This window comes from Hibiscus syriacus, unplaced genomic scaffold, assembly GCF_006381635.1.
Source record: "Hibiscus syriacus cultivar Baekdansim isolate YM2019G1 unplaced genomic scaffold, ASM638163v2 tig00014304_pilon, whole genome shotgun sequence".
NCBI classification, from domain to species: domain Eukaryota; kingdom Viridiplantae; phylum Streptophyta; class Magnoliopsida; order Malvales; family Malvaceae; genus Hibiscus; species Hibiscus syriacus.
In genome coordinates, this window is record NW_024062321.1 from 433,820 (window position 1) to 454,905 (window position 21,086).

Here is a 21,086-nt window from a genome sequence, read left to right on the forward strand (position 1 = left end):
TCATTCTAAATTGGTCCCGGACTTTTTAAATATTTTAATTTCATCCCAAACTATGCGTATATACTAATCACATCCCTTGTAAATAAATTTATTAGGCCAAATTATATTATTATATTTTTTAAAACAAAGTAGGTTAAACTATGGTTGAAACTAGTTACATATTTGGATGAATTTGGGGATGAAATTGGACTATTAAAAAGTTTAGGGACTAATATAAAAAATATTCGTAGCTTAGAGATGAAATTAGAATGTTCAACAAGTTTAAGGAATAATTTAGAATGAGAGTCATAATTTAGGGATTAAATTAGAATATTTAAAAGTTTAAGGACGAATTTAAAATGGGTCATAGTTTGAGGACATATGATACATTAACTATTATTATTATTATTATTACGAGGGACGGAGCTATGATTAAATATTGACAATGTTACAATATTAGTTTTTTTAAGAAAAATACAATGATTTATTAGGTACTTGAACTCAAAATTTTATTATTCTTTTTTTAATTCAATCCCTACTTAATTAAATATTTAATAAATTCTTGATTTTTTTTAAATTTGAATACTTATCTTTATATGATCCAAAATAATATTAAACCAAATTATATCGAATATATAATTTTTTTACAGCCCTAGCATATTATTATTATTATTATTTAAGAAAAGTATATCCCGGCTTGGTGAAGTGGTTTCCCGTGAGAAAAGCAACATTGATTAAAGGGTTTGTATTTTCACCTACTTTCGTTGCTTATTTTCAATGAATTGAAAATTATAATTTACCTAATTTTTTATGTTTAGGAATTGCAACAAGTTTTAAAGTTTATATTAAGTGTAATAAATTCATTTATTTGGTTTATTTAAAAAATATATATAATATTTCATGACAAATCCCCCACGAAAAGTTTATGACATCAAAATGCACATATAAATAAAATTTATCCTAAATTCATCTCACACCACTATACATTTATGATTTAAGCATATTATTATTTTTAGTTTTATAATTTTATTTTCAAAGTTGTAATATTTAATACACCCGTTAAAGTCAATTACAAGTCTCTATATAATTAGAGTTTTAAAAGTTATAATTGTCACTTTCTTGTTGATTATTGGAGTGTTATAATATGGTGAGCTATGTACACCCATTTCATTTGGGACGATTCAGTAAATTTATTAATTATCAATTTTTGTTGTTCATCGACGTATTATACGTATTAAATACGTCATCAATCTAATATTAGACAACCTTACGCTTAAATAGATATGTAAACGAACCGAACGAAGATATATTCATTTTCTGAACAAACAAACAAATTTCTTGTTCGTGTTCGTACATTAAAGAATGTAGTTTGTTCTTGTTTGTTCATGTTCGTTCGTTAAAATGATAAACGAGTACAAACGAATGAACGTAAACGACTAAACATAAAATTAATCGGGTTTATATTTGAGGATATATTTTTATTCATGATTTTAGGGTTTATTTTTTCTTTAATTGATTTGAGTATTTTTTTTATTTGAGTTTAAAATTAATTAGATTTTAAAATATTAATGGGTTTAACGCTAAAATTTATTAGGTCTTAATGTTTTAAATGAGTTTGGAGATTGGACTGAATATAAACGAATGAACGTAAACGAACATAAATAAACGAACGAATTACCGAACATTTACGAACGAACACAAAACCTTCGTTCGGGTTCGTTCATTTAATAAACGAACATAAAATTTATATTTATTCGTTTAATAAACAAATGAATTTCACGTCGAACAGTTCAGAAAACTGAGTTCAACCATCCTTCAATCACTGAGGTAACTTGATTCATGCAAATTAAATCAGATAATAAATTATCGAAATGTACATGACTAAAATGTCATTTCTTATAGTAAAAAGATTAAATTGAACTTTTTATTATGGTTTGTAGTGGACTTGAACCCACATCAATCTTAAGAAATGCTTTCCCTTTCTTGTTCGACGCACGTTTTCTATCTCTCCTAGCTCAGTAGCTCCTATCTGTCTTGAATAAAAATATCGATCGTACTGCTAAATAATTCACTTCCAGAGAGAAAAGCAGCAAACGCCATAATAAAAGATTTTGTTGTTTTCCTCTCGATCTCTCCGCCCAATTCCCCCCTTTTTTTTAAAAAAAAGGAAGCCAAACAGATAAATTTTTCGATTCCTTTTTCCTTCTCAGATCCTTTCGAAAGAGGTTCCTTTTTTTTTATTTATAAATAATTCGATCTAAGCCACTGATTCGAAATGAGCACGGGCGAGCTTCTCAGCATCGAACCATTAGAGCTCAAGTTTGCTTGTAAGTTTGTCTTCCTCCCTTTTTTTCTCTCGTGGATCTGCGATTTCTGTTTTTCTAGGTTTTAATTTTGAGTTTCTTTGGTGAATAGTTGAGCTGAGGAAGCAGATCTGTTGCCAACTTCAATTGTCGAATAAAACTGACAATCATGTAGCTTTCAAGGTGCGCTTCTTCATTTTCTGATTTCCAAATTCGATTTTAGTATTATTTATATATTTTTATAACTTTTTTTATCTAGGATTTATTGTAGTCTTCTTACTTTTTGTATGATGTGTTTGGTTGCTGGGTAACATCATGATTGAAGTGTTTGAACCTGAAAATTTGAAATTACGAAGTTTAAATCTCGAATTTTGGAATCCTAGATTTCCTTTTGAGTTAATTGATTTCGTTTCCAGGTGAAAACGACGAATCCAAAGAAGTATTGTGTTCGTCCCAATACCGGGGTCGTTTTGCCTCGATCCACATGTGATGTTGTTGGTACAATAAATTAATTATATTTTTGCTTGAAAGTTTGCGGCTTTCTGTTTTTATCATTGTTGGGTTATGGATTGCTTCTAAAAGAACTGTTGGTTTTAATTTAGTTACCATGCAAGCGCAAAAAGAGGCTCCTCCTGATATGCAATGCAGGGATAAATTCCTCCTTCAAAGTGTAAAGGCTAATGATGGTGCTACTGCAAAGGATATAACTGCAGAAATGGTATATAATAATTTATATTACACAGTATTACTTGCTTCTTTGGTTTCACAATTCATGATTTATGGGAATTTTCATTTCTGAAGTTCAACAAGGAAGCTGGGCATGTGGTTGAGGAGTGTAAGTTGAGAGTGGTTTATGTTTCTCGGCCTCAACCACCTTCACCTGTACGCGAAGGGTCAGAAGAAGGGTCTCCACCAAGAGGTTCTGACAATGGGCATGCAAATGCTGCTGAGTTTGCTGCCGTAAGACTTGCTGCATATTCTTTTTGTTACTATTTCTATTTTTCTGTGTACTTTATTTTCGGATTCTAATAATGTGCATTTCGTTCTAAATGCAGGCTGCAAGAGCATTTTCTGAGGGACTTGAAGCTCAAGATAAATCTTACGAGGTAAAATTGGCTTCTGTATTTCCTGTCACTTTGTGCTGCTGCATATGTGTAATTGACTTTAATTTGTCTTGATAAGATCATGTTTGGTAGCCTGGATGGTAAGGTCCAATTTTTCAGATCAGATATTTGTATTTACTTGCTCGGTTGCTCTTTCATTAATTGATTCTTTTTGCTTTGGCCTAAATGTTTAAGTTTTTAGATATGTTATTGAACCTGTGAGTCTAAAGCTGTGATTCTGTAGTCCGTAAGACTCCACATTTTTAAAGATAGATAGGTAGAATTCAACAATTCGTGATTTGTGGGTGTACTGGAGCCAAATGAAGTAGTAACACCATTTTGGTTGAATCCGGGTTTTGTCTAGGATGGCTTTCTTATTTTAGAATGGAGGTTGGTTGGTGTTGGTATTTAGACCAATTAAATGTCGGAAAGATTGCAAGTGATGGTAATAATATGTATTATGTAGGAGTTACTGAAGCCCCATCGGCTATCACCCTACTTATAACTAATGGATTTGTATCTGAACTGCTGGGAAGCTAGTATTTTTAGATGGTCAAAAGTAATTATTGATTAAGAGGAAATAGAAATATGTTGGTATTGAATGATGTGCTGATCCAAACCTTTGCTGAGATGGTTGTCATTGAGTGCTGAATCAACCGTCTAAAATACACTTTTTTGTCATATTGATCATCCCTTTTTCATTTTTTTGGGGGGTGGGGGTTGTCACTCGTCTTTGTATGTTGGAAATTTGAATTTTGTTAAGTGAATATACAACATTTTGTTACTTCTATGGCAATAGGTTTGTTTTATTGCTTATGGTCTCCCCACATTCTCATGTTAACAAGCCACAATATATATATATATATATATAGAGAGAGAGAGAGAGAGAGACAAAGGATCCACTTATACAATGTAAAACTCATTAGTTTTACACGAAAATATAGCCATTAGATGGATCTAAATGGATGATTGTGATTAAAATAAAATAATCCACTTTTTCCGTGGAAATTGGAAAAAAAAAAGATAATGCACGTTGTTTTAATCTCAGCCATCCATTTAGATTCATCCAATGGCTATATATTCGTGTAAAACTAATGAGTTTTATGGTGTAAATGGATCCTATCTGGCTATCTCACACGCGCGCGCTCACACACACATATATATTGTTACTACTTAATAAATCATGTACTGCTCTATATTGTTACTACTCTTCTTAAAGACTCATAAAAATAAGAGAAACCTGCAAAAGGTTGCCCATCTTCCTTGAATTTGTCATTTCTATTGGCAAAACTTCTATTCCATAAGTTGGACAAAGGAAGATATATTTTGGAAGAGATCTACCGACCGGTTCATCTATATTGTTCAAATTGTGTTCATTAGATTGAGCCTGGAGTCAGTACAGCACTACAGCTCATTCTTTTAATGCTCCCGACAATTTCTTCTCATTTATGTGCACATTGCATGCATAGCCAGCTTCTGCAGCACCGGAGCATGAAAGCTCTGTTATCATTTACATATATTGCATTAATGATGCATCGCAAGTATAATAACAATAACAACTTACACAATTGCAGGCAAAAGCTCTTATATCGAAGCTGACCGCGGAAAAAAACACTGCAATTCAACAAAACAACAAGCTTCGCCAAGAACTGGTGAGGAGCATAGACCTCGACTTTACCTTACGGATTGTATTTCATATGATTCCCCTGCCCTTTTCTTTTTGAATGACCAAGTCCATTCCTCTTTTATTATCACGGAAACGTCTTACATATAATGATATTACGAACTTTAGGAACTCTTGAAGCGTTCAAGCAGCAAAAGCGGCAGTGGGGTGTCGTTCATGGTTGTCGTCCTCATCGGCTTGCTCGGTATAATTATGGGATATATCATGAAGAAGTCGTAAGTGTCTTATCTTCAAGGATCTTATGCATATGTTCCCTCTCCTTCCCTTCATCAGAACAAGTAACGGTGAATGAAAAGGAAAGGGAAACAATTTGGTGTTGGGCTCGTGCATTTTATTAGCTGTTAGCTTTGTGACATTAACTTGTTAAAGGTGGGTATGGAATTTTCATTTTTCGTTCGGCTTAAATATGTATTGGCCCTTGAACTTGTTCAGTTCTCACAATTTGGTACTTATAGTTCTTTTGTCCAAACTTGGTACCCGAAGTTTGTTTCTGTCAATTAAACTGGTACTTTTTTTTTGTATCAAGTTAATTTATGAAATAGTATCAATGCCCAATAGATATCTTACATGTGGATTGGCATAAAATTCCTGATCACTCAATTCTTCTTTGATCACTTAATATTGTTTAACTATTGATTTTTTTTAATTTTATCAATATTATTTAATTATTTAAATGATGTCAATCAAGTTATTTATTGTTAATATTTGATAGCAGAGTTGACATAATAATTAACAAAATTAATATACTTATACATATTAGTCTTAATTATTTATATGTTCTATCAATTTAATTTTAATTTAATTGAATAAAGTTAATCGTCCATTTTGGGGGAAAATTTTATTTAAAAATTTGGTTTTTTTTTTTATAATTCTCGTGAAGAAGTTACGGAAATAAAAAAAAATCAAACACTAAAATAAAAAAGTTCAAGGTACAAATTAAAAATAATAATTGAGAGAAATATCATGAAATTTGATCTGATATGATCTAAGATATTCGACTGGTAGAAAAGAAAGACAAGTGAATGAGGCGAATTAGATTAAATTTTTAAATGAAAACATTTTCTTTAGGTTGTTTTTTCTTTTAAAATATTCAAATTTATAATTTTAAAGACAATATGATTAAAAGAGAATAAATAATGTAATATCTAATATATTTATAAAATTATATATATATTTTTAAAAATTATTGTCTTGACAACCTTTTTAAATCTCCATCGTGTGAATATTTAATTTAAAAAAGAGTAAAGTATACAAATGATCCTTCAATTATATGACACTGTTTTATTAAGTCACTCGACTATTAAAAGTTATAAAATGGTATTCCCACTATAGAGTGTTACTTTGTTGAGTCCATTGACTATCAAAAGTTACAAAATGGTTACTCCACCATTCATTATGTTTCAAACTCGTCATTTTTGTTTAAAGATTGACGATATCTTGAGTTGAACGTTAACCTTTTGATTGTGATATGATAAAATATAATCCCGAAATCTCAAATGGCTATCATATCTCAATTATCGTGCTAATGTCCAACTTAAACAACCATAAATTTTTAACAGAAAAAGATGATTTTGGAACATAATGAATATTCGAGTGATCATATTGTAACTTTTAATAATTAATGAACTTGATAAAATAACATTATATAGTCAGAGGATTATTGTAACTTTTAATAGTAGATGGATTTAATAAAATGTTACCTTATAGATAATTGGGGATTATTTGAGTACTTTACCCAAAAATATTTTTTTTATAATTTTTTTTCTATTAATCAAATATTCCCCCGTACTATATAATACGAAGTAGAAGAGGATAGAATGGATACACAATTGGTTCCGCAGATAAGAAAACAAAATCAAAGTTCTCGTGTTAGTTTGTCCAAAATTTTAAGAATAGTTGGCAAGGTTGACGGCACCACCGACGGAATTCTCTAATTACGAGAAGATTCACTCGCCGGCGGCTCTAAACCTCCTCTCTCCGACCGGTGACGTCATTTTGACAGGTGATAAATCAATCGATCGGCTTTCGAACGGCTTCAAATTTTCATTTACTATGATGATGCTATTTTTTTTTATTTAGCGAGATCCTAATATAGCTTATATTTTTTTGGAGGTGTAATATGGCTGATATTTTGATTCGAAAAAACCAGCTGATGTTACCAATTATGCCATTTTATACTAATTTTAGTGTCCTAAAAATATATAAATTGTTAGGGATTGATATCTGAGCTATTAGAAAAGAAAACAGGGAGTGGTAATTGGGAAATTGAAGAGCAAGAGCCACCGTAGGTTCAGTGCATTTTTAATGTAGTTTTTTTTAATTGTAAGTTTCTTCTCTGAACTTCCTATTTCTCTCTAATTTCTTTCTATTTTGTTTTCGTGATTTCAATTCTAATTTGTACGATGAATGAGAATTGTATGTTGACGAGGATGGAGTTTGTCTCTGAAATTTCGAATTCGGTTCTTATTGTTTGTTTCCGTCCTTTTTTGAGTGTACGATTCTTTGTCCTTCTAACGATAGGAGAATTTTGAGCAAAATGCTCCTATCTTGGATAGATAGCATTTCTTTTCATTTTTGGAACTGGTTTTTTATATATGTCCCATTCATGTTTTTCTTCTGCGATCATACTGTAATGGAAGTCTTGCATAACATAATTTTATTCTTGTAGTTGTAGGAGAGCAAATCTAACGGTTGTACATTTTCACTGATACAAAAGTCTCTTCGTTTGAGTAGCATTTCGAAGAGAGAACGGGTTGCCTGGATACAAGCTTTGCTTATTGTTTTCGGAGATATATCTTCGAGTTCTGATGATATTGAGAAACAAGAGCTTGACGAATTGTCTTGTGACGATGAAACCTTCCTCTATGACAAAAAAAAATATTATCCTGAACTCGTGTTAGTTCTCGATCTTTAAGAGGGGCAGCTGATCAAGCAGATAATCAGAAAGAAACTGATCGATACTGTGGAAAAGATGTGTGCTGTTAAAGAAAATTCTGATTCCAGATATCTCCAAATCGAAAGGCGAAAAAAGCTCCCTGATCCAGTTCTAAAAGAGAAAAGGGTTAGCCTTTGGTCTGTGATCAAAGACAGTGTGGGAAAGGATCTCACACAAGTTTGTCTTCCTGTTTACTTTAATGAACCAATATCATCCCTTCAGAAATGTTTTGAGGACCTAGAATATTCGAAACTTTTGGACCAAGCTTACAAGTATGGAAAAGAAGTAAGCTATTCATGCATTTTATTCTTATATTCCATGTTTCTCTGGGTATATGCACAATAATTTTGCTCTTCAGGTTATACTAAAATATTTATAAAGTTTTCAAACAACTTGCAACATAAGGAATTTTAGGATTTTACAAATTGTTGTTCGCTCTTAACTGTTGTAAGTTTGAAGACACATTGTCACCTAGAAACAATATAATGGAAAATCTGTATTAGCCTTTGTAACAAGTTTTCCTTACTAGCTTTTTGAAGGTGATGTTACATGTACCTCTTTAGATTTTTTGGGCTTGTTGAAATTGTTATTAAGGTTTGATGAACATCAGCAGGTGTTCTTGGTTTATATCGTGCAATCTGATTGTATGGACTGTTTAGGTTTTCTGTGATATTCTCAGGGGAACATTCTCCAGCGAATTGTTAATGTAGCTGCATTTGCTGTTTCTGGCTATTCTTCGACTGAAGGCCGGGATTGTAAGCCTTTCAATCCTTTACTAGGTGAAACTTATGAAGCAGACTATCCCGAAAGAGGCGTTCGTTTTTTCTCCGAGAAGGTCAGTCTTCAAGATCTATAAGTAGAGTTTGCTTCACGCTAAGGAATATGCAGCCTTATGCTGATCTTAAATTGAAAAATTAAGAAACATATCTTACCTTTCAAGTTGAAACAGGTTAGTCACCATCCAACCCTAATTGCCTTTCATTGTGAAGGCAAAGGGTGGAAAATCTGGGGTGAGAGTGACCTCCGTGCAAAGTTTTCAGGGCGGTCAATCCAGCTCAACCCTGTTGGAGTTATAACACTGGAGTTTGATGACGGTGAAATATTTCAGTGGAGCAAGGTGTGCACTACTGAACTGAATATTTACTGGATGTGCCGTGCCTCCATTTCTATATATGTGCTATGAGTTATTTGAACTTCATTCTTTGCAGGTAACTACTAATATTTATAATCTTATCCTTGGTAAAGTGTATTGTGATCACCATGGATTGATGCACATTCGCGGGAATCGCCAATATTCATGCAAACTTATATTCAAAGAGCAATCTATTCTTGAGCGGAACAGTCGCCAGGTTAATTGTCGATCTGAATCTTTCTTTAGTTTCTTTTTAGTAGCTCGATTTAGTTCCTTTCTACCAATATGGAAAAGGATACTATCCTATGCTAGTGCTTTGTCCTGGCTTTATTAATCTATTTTGTGTCTTTAAATAGTCATTATCTCTAATAATTGTTTATCATGCCGTACATTTACTTAGGTCCACGGTTTTGTTGAAGACCTTTCGGGTAATAAGGTTGCTACATTATTTGGCAAATGGGATGCCAGCATGTATTATATCAATGGTCACGAGAGTGGCAAGACAAAGGACTTCAGTCCTTCAAATGCCTCCTTGCTATGGAAAAAGAATGAGCCACCTCCTACTCCAACTCGCTACAACTTAACATCATTTGCAATCACAATAAATGAGCTAATGCCTGAACTGCAGGTAGAGATGATGTATTGAATCACTTTCTCATAAGCAATTTCTTTTCCCTTTTATGCTTATCTAATTGTTTCCTATAGTTTTTTCTGATCCCGGGTATTTGATCACGGATTAAGGAGAAGCTCCCACCTACGGATTCTAGGCTTAGACCAGACCAACGTCATTTGGAGAATGGGGAATTTGATAAAGCAAATACAGAGAAACAACGGTTGGAAAAGAGGCAAAGAATGGTATGGTTGCACCTTCTCAATTTTCTTGTATAGGATCAATAGCTATGTTGTAACTTAGAAATCAATTCTATCAACTTACGTTAGAACTTAGAACTTTTAACGACATATTTAGAAACTATCTTGTTGTAAGAAGCAACCCTTATGGTAATGACAAATGATTCCTCTAACCAGTGACATGAATTATATTTCTATGGTAGATTTGTCTGGGTAGAATCTGATTTAGAGTTGCTTTCACTGCTGATCTTCACTCTGCATTCCTGTTTTGCACAGTCGAGAAAAATGCAAGATGATGGCTGGAAACCTAGATGGTTCCTGAAAGATGGTAATGGACCCTTCTACTATGTGGGTGGTTATTGGGAAGCAAGAGAACTGGGGAACTGGGATGGATGTCCAAATATATTCAGTGAAGAACCTGTCGATTCCTCTGAATGATATCGACTTCAATTTTGGGCAAGATCATTGGTGGAAATGGCTTCTTGTCATGCCGCTTTGAACATACTCGCGTCCGAATCCATGTAACATAGACTAACATATATATCTTCTAGCTGCCTTTTTTCGATTCATTCATTTGTTTTGTCTTTTAGACCCGACTATGCATACATTTGCTGATCATGTAGAATGCACAGACATTAAGAGGGATAATCATGGAGCAAATCCAGACACGAGTTCCTTCGATTCCCTGTTTACCACTCTATCTGTTTGCAAACACCGCAAAGCGATATTCAGTTGCGAGTCGCAACCAAATAAGGTCAGTGCCTTCTGTAACACTCTCTTTTGTTCAATTTTTTCATGTAATATTAAATCGTCATACTTCATTTATTCTAAGCTCCTTCAATTGAGTAAGCCAATGGGTTGGACATTTCATTTGATAATGATTTGTGTAAATATAAACTGACCTATTATGTTAGCTTAGGCGTTATATTTGCTCTGGATTTTCTGGGCAACATTGCCTTTTTTCAGAAGTTTGAAAGTGGAAAATGCATCACTGTCATCTATTTGTCCTTCATGTTCTAAAGGAAGTTTTGATACTAGGGAAATTTCATGCTTGCCATATCTATTTGTCCTTCATGTTCTAAAGGAAGTTTTGAGAATGAAATTTCTAAATGTTCAATCATTGATCTAAAGTGGTTGAATTGAAGAATTCAAACATTTTGATGTTACTTTTTCATGAAAGAAGTGATGCTCGAGATATCAATTTGTAATTTCAGATTGGAAATTACCATTTAGGCATAATATTAAGCTTCTATCAATTATTCATTGTTTTCCAATTTCACTTTAACGTTTAAAATTAACATATATATTGTAAAAATGATTATTCTTTTCTAAAATCATTTCTCAGCTCTTGTTCTTAATTTTGTTCTATCATATATATTTTTAAAATTATCATATATATCTTTAGCCTTTGTTTTGAAGTTTGGTCTAACTACTCTTTAGTCCCCCAACTTTCATGCCAAGATTAAAAATACACTTTTCATTGCATAATGAGCCCAAGCCAAGCCCAAATCCAATTCTAAATGGACTAAGCTCTCTTGCAAGGTACTTAGGCTTGCTCAAACGATCTCGAGTTAACCCAAAACTTCTAACCCGAGATTTGGGGAGTTACAACTCTCTCCTTCTAAAAGGAAATTCCGCCATTGAAAATTTACTTGAGTAGAATAAGTGCGGATACTGAAGTTGCATGCTTTCTTCGGTTTCCCAAGTTGCTTCTTCGACTCCGTGATTCTTCTAAAGAACCTTTACTAATGGAACCCGCTTATTCTTTAACTCCTTTACCTCTCGTTCTAAAAATCTTATCGGGTCTTCCTCGTAAGTCATATCTTAGTTCACCTCAATATGCTCTAAAGGTAAAATGTGAGAAGGGTCGAATCGATACCTCCTAAGCATGGATACATGTAATACATTGTGGATGCACTCCAGCTCTAGGGGTAGAGCCAACGGATAGGTCACTAGTCCAACTCTTTCGAGTACCTCATAAGGTACTATAAAAAGTGGAGTCAACTTTCCCTTGCGTCCAAAAAAGATTACTTTTTTCCATGGGGATACCTTGAGGAACACTTTGTCTCCTACGGCAAACTCAGTGTCCTTACGTTTTAAGTCCGCATACGATCTTTGTCTATTAGAAGCTTCTTTCAAATGACCTTGAATCAACCAAACTTTCTCTTCGGTTTCCCTAATCAAATTCGGCTCAACTATCTTCTCTTCGCTAAGATTGGTCCAACAAAATAGTCCTACATTTGGGCCCTTACAAAGCCTCGTATGAAGCCATCTGGATACTAGACTGATGGCTATTGTTGTAGGCGAACTCAACTAGTGGCAAGAGGTCTTCCCAACTACCCTCAAGATCCATGATGGTACACCTAAGCATATCCTCTGGAATCTGAATAACGTGCTCCGACTGTCCATCTGTTTGAGGGTGGAATGCAGTACTAAAGTGGAGCTTGGTACCTAGAGCTTTGTGAAGAGCTTTCCAAAATCTGGAAGTAAAACGAGAATCTTTGTCGAAAATGATTGATGACGCCACCCCGTGCAACCTTACAATCTCATGGACATACAATTGTGCTAGGCTTTCGAGGGTGTAATCCATCCAAACCGGTAGGAAGTAAGCAAACTTGGTCAACCGATCAACTATGGCCCACATTGTATCATGTCTCTGCCTATTCATTTGTAATCCTGTCACTCGATCCCACTTTCACTGGGTATCTGAATCGACTGGAGCAAACCTGAAGGAACCTGGTGTTCCGCCTTGACCTACTGACACACCAAGCACTTAGCCACGAATTCAGATACTTCTCTTTTCATGCTTGACCACCAATATAAGGATCGAAGTTCTTGGTACATATTGTTACTGGTAAATAAAATCAAAAAATTTTAAATTAAACTTATTAAAAATAATAAAATTCAAAATTAAATATTAATAATTACAGAAAAACACTTACCATTTTATAGATTCCCTAAGCCATGAATAGTAAATTCTTGAATTATCGCAGTCCAAAACTTGTCGTCAACTTCAATTTTAAATAATTATTTGTGCCAAAGACTTTTTCTTTCTATTATGATTTTGGGGATTAGAAAGTAAACGAGAGCACTCGAGTTTTTTCAACTGAGATTAGAGTTTTCAAAACTTTCATAGGATCGTGCTTTGATTTTTTACCATAAATATTTTTAGGTTTAAAAGTTAATTATTATTCTATGAACATAATTGCTATTTTATTTTCTATATTAATTATAATTTATGCCATGTTATATAGGTATGTAATACACGTCATGCTTACATGGAATTTAACGGGTTTTTAACATTCTTGTTAACAAAAATACGTATTTGATATATATATCGATAGGTTGAGGATGGAATTGAAATGTTTAGGAGTTTAAGGACTAATTTAGAATGAGACTCATAGTTTAGGGATGATTGGTGCAATTAACTCTATATTTTTTTATGGGAACTTGAGGTAATGAGTTTGAATAAAAAAATACTATTTGAGAAAACTCGTCATGTGAGCATGACGAATTTTTCCTATATATTGTCAACACGAGACCGACTGGTGCGAATGAGAATTATCACAGAAGGGAATTGCGTGCTGTGCAAAGATAAATTGGAATCAAGGAACCATCTGTTCTTTGACTGCGACACTGCTTCATTTTTATGGAAAAATATTCTGCTACTCATCAACATTAATAAACACTGCTCAACATGGGAGGAATTGTTAGTTTGGGCTTATAGTTATTGGAAAGGAAAATCTCTCTTATCTATAATCCTAAAGCTTGCCTGGTGTGCTTCCATTTATCTATTGTGGGAGGAGCGTAACAGACGAATATTTAGAGGATGCTACCGAGCCAACGACGATCTCCTAACTTGCATCAAAGATTTCGTAGGAATCAAGCTTAGGGGGAAAAGCATTAATAGGACTGATAGAGTTAACTCTAACTTTTGTATTTCATGGGGTATAATTTAGAACCGATCTGATGTTTTTGTATGTAGTTTGTATATAATGTTTTGTGATCGGTTATTTTTGTAGTATTCTATGTTTCTTTGGGTAATAAAATTGATAAATTATGCAAAAAAAAAATTCCCTATATTGTAGCATTTGTTGCAGATCTGAAATTAATTTTGTGGATAACATAATGGGCTAATATTTTGTCAGCCCCGTCTATTGGACCAATTTTGCCCTGTTTCGTAGCAATAGGCCAAGCCCATGAGTAGTCTTTGCATGGGCCGACGTGGGATAAGAGTGTATGTTAAAGTACCGATTGAATTTTGTTTGTTTAAAATATGTTTAAGCCCTTTCATTCTTTATACGTTTAAAACTTGGTCCCTCTACTTTTATTTTCAGAAATTTAATTAGATTAATTGTTCAAGTACACATATTTACCGATAATTAGATTAATTTCTCAAAATGATTAGATTATAATAAACTAAAATAACAAGTTATGAGTTTTTATAAAAGTAGAAGGATGAAATTCATTATTAATTTTGTTGTGTATTGAAATAGTTACATACAATATTTGTATGTATAACAACATGCAAAAACTTAGCCATGCAATTGAAAAGCACTAAAGACAAGTTGGACAGTGGATTAGCCCATTCTCGTTGCATTTCCCACACCGCTCCCACTGCTCCCCGCTCGCCGCCGCCACTTTACAGCTCCCGCCGCAAACGACGCACGGCACGAACCTAGCTCCGCCGCAGCCGCCGCAAGCCAACCGCCCCACTCCTCTCTCGACTCGTCCCATGCTCAGTATCTTCCCGAGTTTCCCCGTCTCGTTCAGCTCGCTCACCGCCTCGGCTTCGCCTAGGTAACGGCCTTTAACGAACACCCTCGGCACGGTCGCTTCATCGCCTAATAACTCGCGCAACTCGGTCAAGAATTCACCGTGCAACGACACGTCCCGCTCGTCGAACACGACGCGTTGGACCTCGAGTATCCCCCGCACCTTGTTGCAGTCCTCGAACGTGCGCCGTACGCCCCTCAACGACGTCGTGTAAATCACCACCGTGTCGTTCCCTCCCGGCGGGCATATCTCCGGGAACTCGCTTAACGGGTCTCGTCTGGTCATTATCTTATCGTAATTTGCCATCCTCCCTTCTTTCTCCCTCTCTTCCCTGTCTTTTACTATGAATATGTTGTCCTTCAACTTGGACGCTACTGGTTGAGCCGGAACTCGCGGCTCCGGATTTTTTAACTCCGCCGGTGTAGTTTTTACCTCTTTTGGCATTGACTCAGTTTTCCTCAACTCGTTCGCAGCTGGTTTTGATTCTTTTGATGACAGCTTCGCGTCTAACTCCTCTATGGTGTGAAAAGTCGTGCTCTTACGAGGCTGGTTCTTGGTGACTTGCTTCGCCGGTTTGGGCGGCGATGTGGGAGCTTGGGGCTTCTTGTTATCGTCGTTTATGGCCGGCTTGAGGTCTTCTAGGGCTTTGCTAACCTCATCCCAAGAGTGAGGAGCCGCTTCCAAGGCGTCGAGCTTCTCGAGAATTACGGCCGGAACATGCGTCGGCTTCTCTTGATTCTCCTGCTGGAGTTGCCCCGCCTTCACCCACGGTTCATCTATGGCGTTTACGTCGAACACCGCGAAGCTCGATGGCGGCAGACGGTAGTAATCCACGGTGGCGGTGCTGCTTTTGGAGGCTGAGCAACCCATTCTTTTCAAACTTGTGATATTTTTGGTGAGAGTGGAGATTTGCATGTAGTTTTATGGAGGGAAATGGTGTGGGAATTTGTGTGGTGATGGATGTTATTCAAGGTATTTTATCTTTTAAAAATGGGTAAACTACAAATTTCATAACTAAACGTTATTCTTTTTTATTTTATTAAGTGAACTTTTAAAAATTTTCAATTTTCTCATTAAACTTAGGTTTTTTTATTACTCTGTCTTTAAATAGTTAAGAGTGTTAAAACGATACTATTTTAGAAAAAAAACAAAATTTAACCAAAAAACGACTTCATTAAACATTTATAAAACGCTGTTATTGAGGAAACAATTGAGTGGTAAAAAAAATTAATGTATTAAGTTCAGTAAAAAAATGTAAAAAATAAAATACAGCGAGTGAAATAGGAGAAAAAAAATAAAGTTTAGTATTTAAATTTGTAATTTACCCTTTAAAAATTGATGGATTATTGATCTAGCCTTGAGATGATCGAGCGGTCATGGTTTAGCGACGTGGACCTATCAATGTGAAAACGTCAATTCGAGATTTGTCTTCGACAATTGCCTTTGCCGATTGTTTTATGGGACGTGTGGTGGATTTCTGTTCTGTTCCTCAAACGTGAGGTTTACGATTTTGGGGATTGAATTTTGTTTTTCTCTATATTATTAATATTATATACGGTTAAGCTTCTTCGTGACATATAAATTAATCTGAACCAGAGAAAGAATAAATGTATCTATATAAATTAGTTTTTGTGATCAAAATATAAACATTTTAAAAACTTATCGACCTAATTTATCAGTTTAATTATGAATAGATATTTAAATTATTTATTAACTTTAAATATCTCTTTTTTTTTAAATATACATTAGAAAAAATATCGACCTAATTTACTATGACATAATCCGTTAGAAAATAATTATACATTAAATATATGATGCATAACATCTTCATCTTCTTTTTATTATCTCTGAAATTTTAAAAATGATTATGAAAATTAATTTATTTTTAAGAAATAAAAATAATCCAAATTGAAAATACATCTATTCTTACACAAATCAAACAACCTCAGTGATTAATGAATTTATTGTTATCCATCGAGATCCCGTAATCAAGCACATATCTAAAGATATAAACGTTCATTATCAAATTACTTCAAATTTATTAAAAAACACATCTACTTTTAATAATGATTCGAATTATAATTTCTCCATTTATTATAAGTGAAATTAAAATCCTAACTCTTTGATTTTACCTTAATGACACGGTAAATAAAAATACATAATTTAAAAATCCATCAATAAAAAAATAACAATTTATTTCAATGAAGTACTTAAAAATATTATAAATGAATCATTAAACACATACTTAAAAAACTACACTGAATTATTTCAACCTTTATAAAAACAAATGAGCCTAATTTATCCAAAATTAGTGGTGTTTTCAAATGAAAAATAGTGGGCATTTTATCAGAACAAATGAATCCCGGGGCCTGAGACTTAGATGATGAGTGTAGACACCCGTTTTTGTCCGGATATTTTCTATTTAATTTTAATCTTATTAATATTATTATTATTAATGTTATTATTATTATTATTATTTTGTTTATTTTTGTTTATTTATTATTATTATTATTAATTACATATTACAACATTTTGCAGGCCAATCCCGAGGCCCAAACCAGAAGCCCACTGGAACCCAAATCACTGGCCCAATCAAGCATATAACTCTAACCCTAAAACAAATTAGGGGTTTTAACCCTAAAACAAATTAGGGTTTTAAACCCTAAACCAATCTCCAACCGCCGCTGTCGTTTGGACTTCCATCCGCCGCCGTGTGACTCTTCAGATTCCAGCCGAGTTTCACCCCGACAGCTTCTGACGCCGCCGTCGTCCTTCCTTGCACCAAAACAGTAATAACATACATCCAACAGTGACAAGAATCAACATCAAGTCAGAGAATGATTATCCTAGAAATATAAGATATTATTATCCTATTTTTGAGGCCTCACATCCATCGACAAATCAACATGCAAAGCAAGATAAAAGGAAGAGGATAGAAGGAGAAAGGGGGGCATTCAGTGAGAAACCATTCGGGGAAAATGAAAAACAGAGAAAAAAAATAAAATACCCATTCGAATCCCAAACAAAAAAATAGAAACTAAAAAAAAGGGGAAAATAGAGGCATTCGGGTTTTGGGGGGGGAAACCAGAAAAAAGGAAAAACAATAGAAAGAGGGAGAGAGAACTTACCATTCATCATCGTTTGTGGTCGTGACTCTCATCGGGAGAGAGGAGGAGCTTCATTGAAGGTAAAAATGACCATTATTTTTATATCAATTTAGGGATTAAAGGGGTTTGGGTTCTATTTTTGAGTTAGGGTTACTGTTAGGGTGGATATTGGTTGGAAAGAGGTATTGATTGGGGTCCCTGGTCGTTAGTTTTGTATCCTGTAGCCACCGTTTCACGGTGGCCAGGGCTTTGGCTCTGTTTTCCTTGGTGGCGGGGAAGAAGAGAAAGGGAGAGTTGAGCGTCTGAGATAGAGGAAAAATAGAGATGAGAGAAATGTGAGAGGCTTCAGTCGAAGATCACATAATATGGGGCATTTAAACAACCTAAAACGACGTCGTTTATGTAACATCCCGAAATCCGAGTCAGTGACTTATTATAAATATAGTTGAAGGTTGTTTGGTAATTATTGAATGAATTAAAGGGCAAATAGGTCATTTGATAAGAAAGATATTTTCCCCTTTTATAAGAATGAAACACATGGGGGAAAAGAAAGAGTTATCTGGGAAACTCTCTTCTTCTTCTTCTTCCTCCCGTATCTCCAAGCTCAAAGGTAAGTTTGTGATTTCATGATTATTTGTTGATTTAAAGGTTGGGTTATGATCACTAGATGATAATTAAGCTTAAGGAAAGTTTAATTTGTTCTTAAACAACAAGATGAAAGATATATGAGAGATTAAAGATTTTGAGTTCTTGAATGAAATCTTGGAATAGAGTTCATTACTCATATTGGAAGACAAATTTGACTTGTCATCCACTTAATTAAGGGATATGAAGTAATGGAATTGAATTTAGAACAAGTAGAAAATTTAGTATAATTCTTGGATTTCATATGGAAGATAGAATTTTGAGTTTAAAGAAGTGATTATGGAGTAGAATTGAGTTTAAGTATGTATATGAAAGTTAGGAATATTAAAGGAGGTGAAAGATGAAGAATTAAGCTGAAAGATAGTGAATTCGTGCTTAAAATGTAAATTCTGGGTTGTGTGCATCGATGCATCTTCAATGTGCATCGATGCACTCTCAAATAAATGAACATCGAATGCAATCAGTGCATCGATGCATACGGAGTGCATCGATGCACCTGCTTAAAATACAAACATCGAATAGGATTTATGCACCGATGCATGAATAGTGCATCGACGCATGCATTCATTAAAAGATAAAAAATAACTTTCTTATTAGCCTAAGGAATGATAGTTTAGAATATATCAATTAGTATACTGATATGTATCAATGTATTAATATGTAGATTTAGAACATGATCTCGTTCCGAAACAATTGAAGGATTAGAATCGAGTCAAGCAAGGCTAAGGTGAGTACATATTAGAAGTATGGTACAAGGGAATAAGACTTGTGATAAGTCTAATTCCTATGTTGATTTTCATAGCACAATAGTTATGAACATGCATACATGATAATTATTATGATAAACGCATAAAGTATATATGTTCATATAATTTGATAAATGATATATGTAAAAAGAACCAAATGCACATGTGATATGATAAGTGATATGAGCTATGTGATCACAAGAGAAATGACATGAACACATGAAACATAAGAATAATGTCCATGGTATACGATATGAGAGCTATAGGTATAGTTGGCATGCCAAGAGTCGAGGGTTCTACGTGGTCATTCGGGACGTATATGTATCATTTGGAACATTTACAGTGTCTTTTGAGACAGATCTGATCCACTGGAATTTGTATATGGTTCTTAAGGAGTGGTCCTTCGGGATAAATACAGTCATAGGTCATTCGGGACAAATTTCATAGCCCCTAGTGGGACCCATACGAGTTATGGTGATAGCATAGTGCACAACCTCAATGTACTCGAATACCTTGAGTTCTCAAAAATATACATGGGCCTATAAAAGGTTATCAAAGGTAATTACATTGTTATAGTTATATGTTATCATATTATTATTGTTTACATTGAATTGTATACGATAGGATTGAATGGATAGATTGCATGTTCATATTCATACTGAATGCATTATTGTTATATTTATATGTCTCACTAAGTCTATGACTTAGCGTGTAAGTGATTTACACGTAGGTACCAAGAATCAGGAAGAGTGGAAATAGGGTTGTAAGAATAACAGCACTGCTAGAAGATTAGATCAGAAGTAACGGATAAAGTATGTGTTTTGTCGTGTATATGGTTGGCATGTAAGAAAAGTGTTTGTTACAAATGCTCTGATCAGTTTTGTCTTGTTTTGGTTAACTTGTGTAAAGTAACAATGTTATTTTAATGAAAGTTTTAAATTTCCTTGATTTTTCGTCAATAGTCAAAGTTTTGTCTATTTCAGCAAGATTATGTAGAGCGTGGTGATTTCCTAACTCATTGCTTGCGGTTAAGGAATGATTTCCTAGAGGCTGAGGTACGTCGAAATGGTAACATGTTTTCACAACGAAAGGAACCTTGCTGGAAGAAGCTTGAACTAGGCTGGGTGAAAGCAAATACAGACGGTGCAGTGGGAGGTTCGTTGGAAATGGCTGCAGCAGGAGGGGTGTGTTGGAAATAAAACACTCACACAAACAACTTTGATTGAAACTCAAACAAATATTGCAAGAGCACTTTCACTCAAAACCAAGAACTACAACTCACTCTTATAAGAGTTTGCTTCTTCACTCACTTAGAAGCTCTTAATTTTTCTTGATGTTTAAAACTAAAATGGGAGGGGTATTTATACTACTCAAGAACAATCCTACACCACACAATTAAACTAATTTAAACCATTACAAATTCAACAAATACCTAACTCTCACCTAACTAAATTGATGTAAGCAATGACATCATTACTTAAATGATGTAAGCAATGACATCAATTTAGTTTGAGTTTGGGTTTAAGCTCCCATAATGGATCAAGTTTATGATCCAACACCCCCTTAAACTTGATCTTGTGACCCCTAGTAAGTTCCTTAATCTTATGAAGTCTTCATTTTTCAGTGGCTTCGTAAAAATATCGACAACTTGATCTTGTGACTTCACGTATTCAATTTCCACATCGTTTCTTGCAACATACTCCCTTATATAGTGGTAGCGAATGTCGATGTGCTTGCTTTGATCATTGAATACTGGATTCTTTGATAAGGCAATGGCTGATTTGTTGTCAACACAAACCTTGGTAGGCACTTCTTGTATCAAACCTA

At 34.3% G+C, this 21,086-nt stretch overlaps 3 protein-coding genes across 6 annotated transcripts; 2 read left to right on the forward strand and 1 right to left on the reverse strand.

The window, feature by feature from the left end:
• The first annotated feature begins 1,988 nt into the window (after window positions 1-1,988).
• On the forward strand, window positions 1,989-5,558 carry LOC120207079 (vesicle-associated protein 1-2-like). Its single transcript, XM_039206591.1, has 9 exons — window positions 1,989-2,136; window positions 2,241-2,306; window positions 2,395-2,465; window positions 2,699-2,780; window positions 2,885-3,000; window positions 3,084-3,242; window positions 3,338-3,388; window positions 4,960-5,037; window positions 5,178-5,558. Exons 2-9 carry the CDS (start codon window positions 2,255-2,257, stop codon window positions 5,286-5,288), a joined length of 720 nt encoding a protein of 239 aa, XP_039062522.1. The 5' UTR covers window positions 1,989-2,136; window positions 2,241-2,254; the 3' UTR covers window positions 5,289-5,558.
• A 2,302-nt stretch (window positions 5,559-7,860) lies between these two features.
• LOC120207078 (oxysterol-binding protein-related protein 2A-like) lies at window positions 7,861-10,866 on the forward strand. 4 transcript variants are annotated; one of them, XR_005524171.1, is made up of 8 exons: window positions 7,861-8,289; window positions 8,684-8,839; window positions 8,954-9,121; window positions 9,213-9,353; window positions 9,537-9,764; window positions 9,878-9,991; window positions 10,262-10,506; window positions 10,609-10,863. XR_005524171.1 is itself a non-coding variant. In XM_039206590.1 (8 exons), the coding sequence occupies exons 1-7, from the start codon at window positions 8,041-8,043 to the stop codon at window positions 10,421-10,423; spliced, it is 1,218 nt and encodes a 405-aa protein (XP_039062521.1). In that variant the 5' UTR covers window positions 7,861-8,040; the 3' UTR covers window positions 10,424-10,441; window positions 10,609-10,864. The 4 variants fall into 4 exon arrangements, 2 of the variants coding, with proteins under 2 accessions (XP_039062521.1, XP_039062520.1); XR_005524172.1 differs by having other exon boundaries at window positions 10,618-10,863; XM_039206590.1 differs by having other exon boundaries at window positions 10,262-10,441; window positions 10,609-10,864.
• Window positions 10,867-14,449: 3,583 nt separating this feature from the next.
• LOC120207082 lies at window positions 14,450-15,716 on the reverse strand. The gene has a single exon (XM_039206593.1). It carries the CDS (start codon window positions 15,674-15,676, stop codon window positions 14,543-14,545), a length of 1,134 nt encoding a protein of 377 aa, XP_039062524.1. The 5' UTR covers window positions 15,677-15,716; the 3' UTR covers window positions 14,450-14,542.
• Between the last annotated feature and the right edge of the window lie 5,370 nt (window positions 15,717-21,086).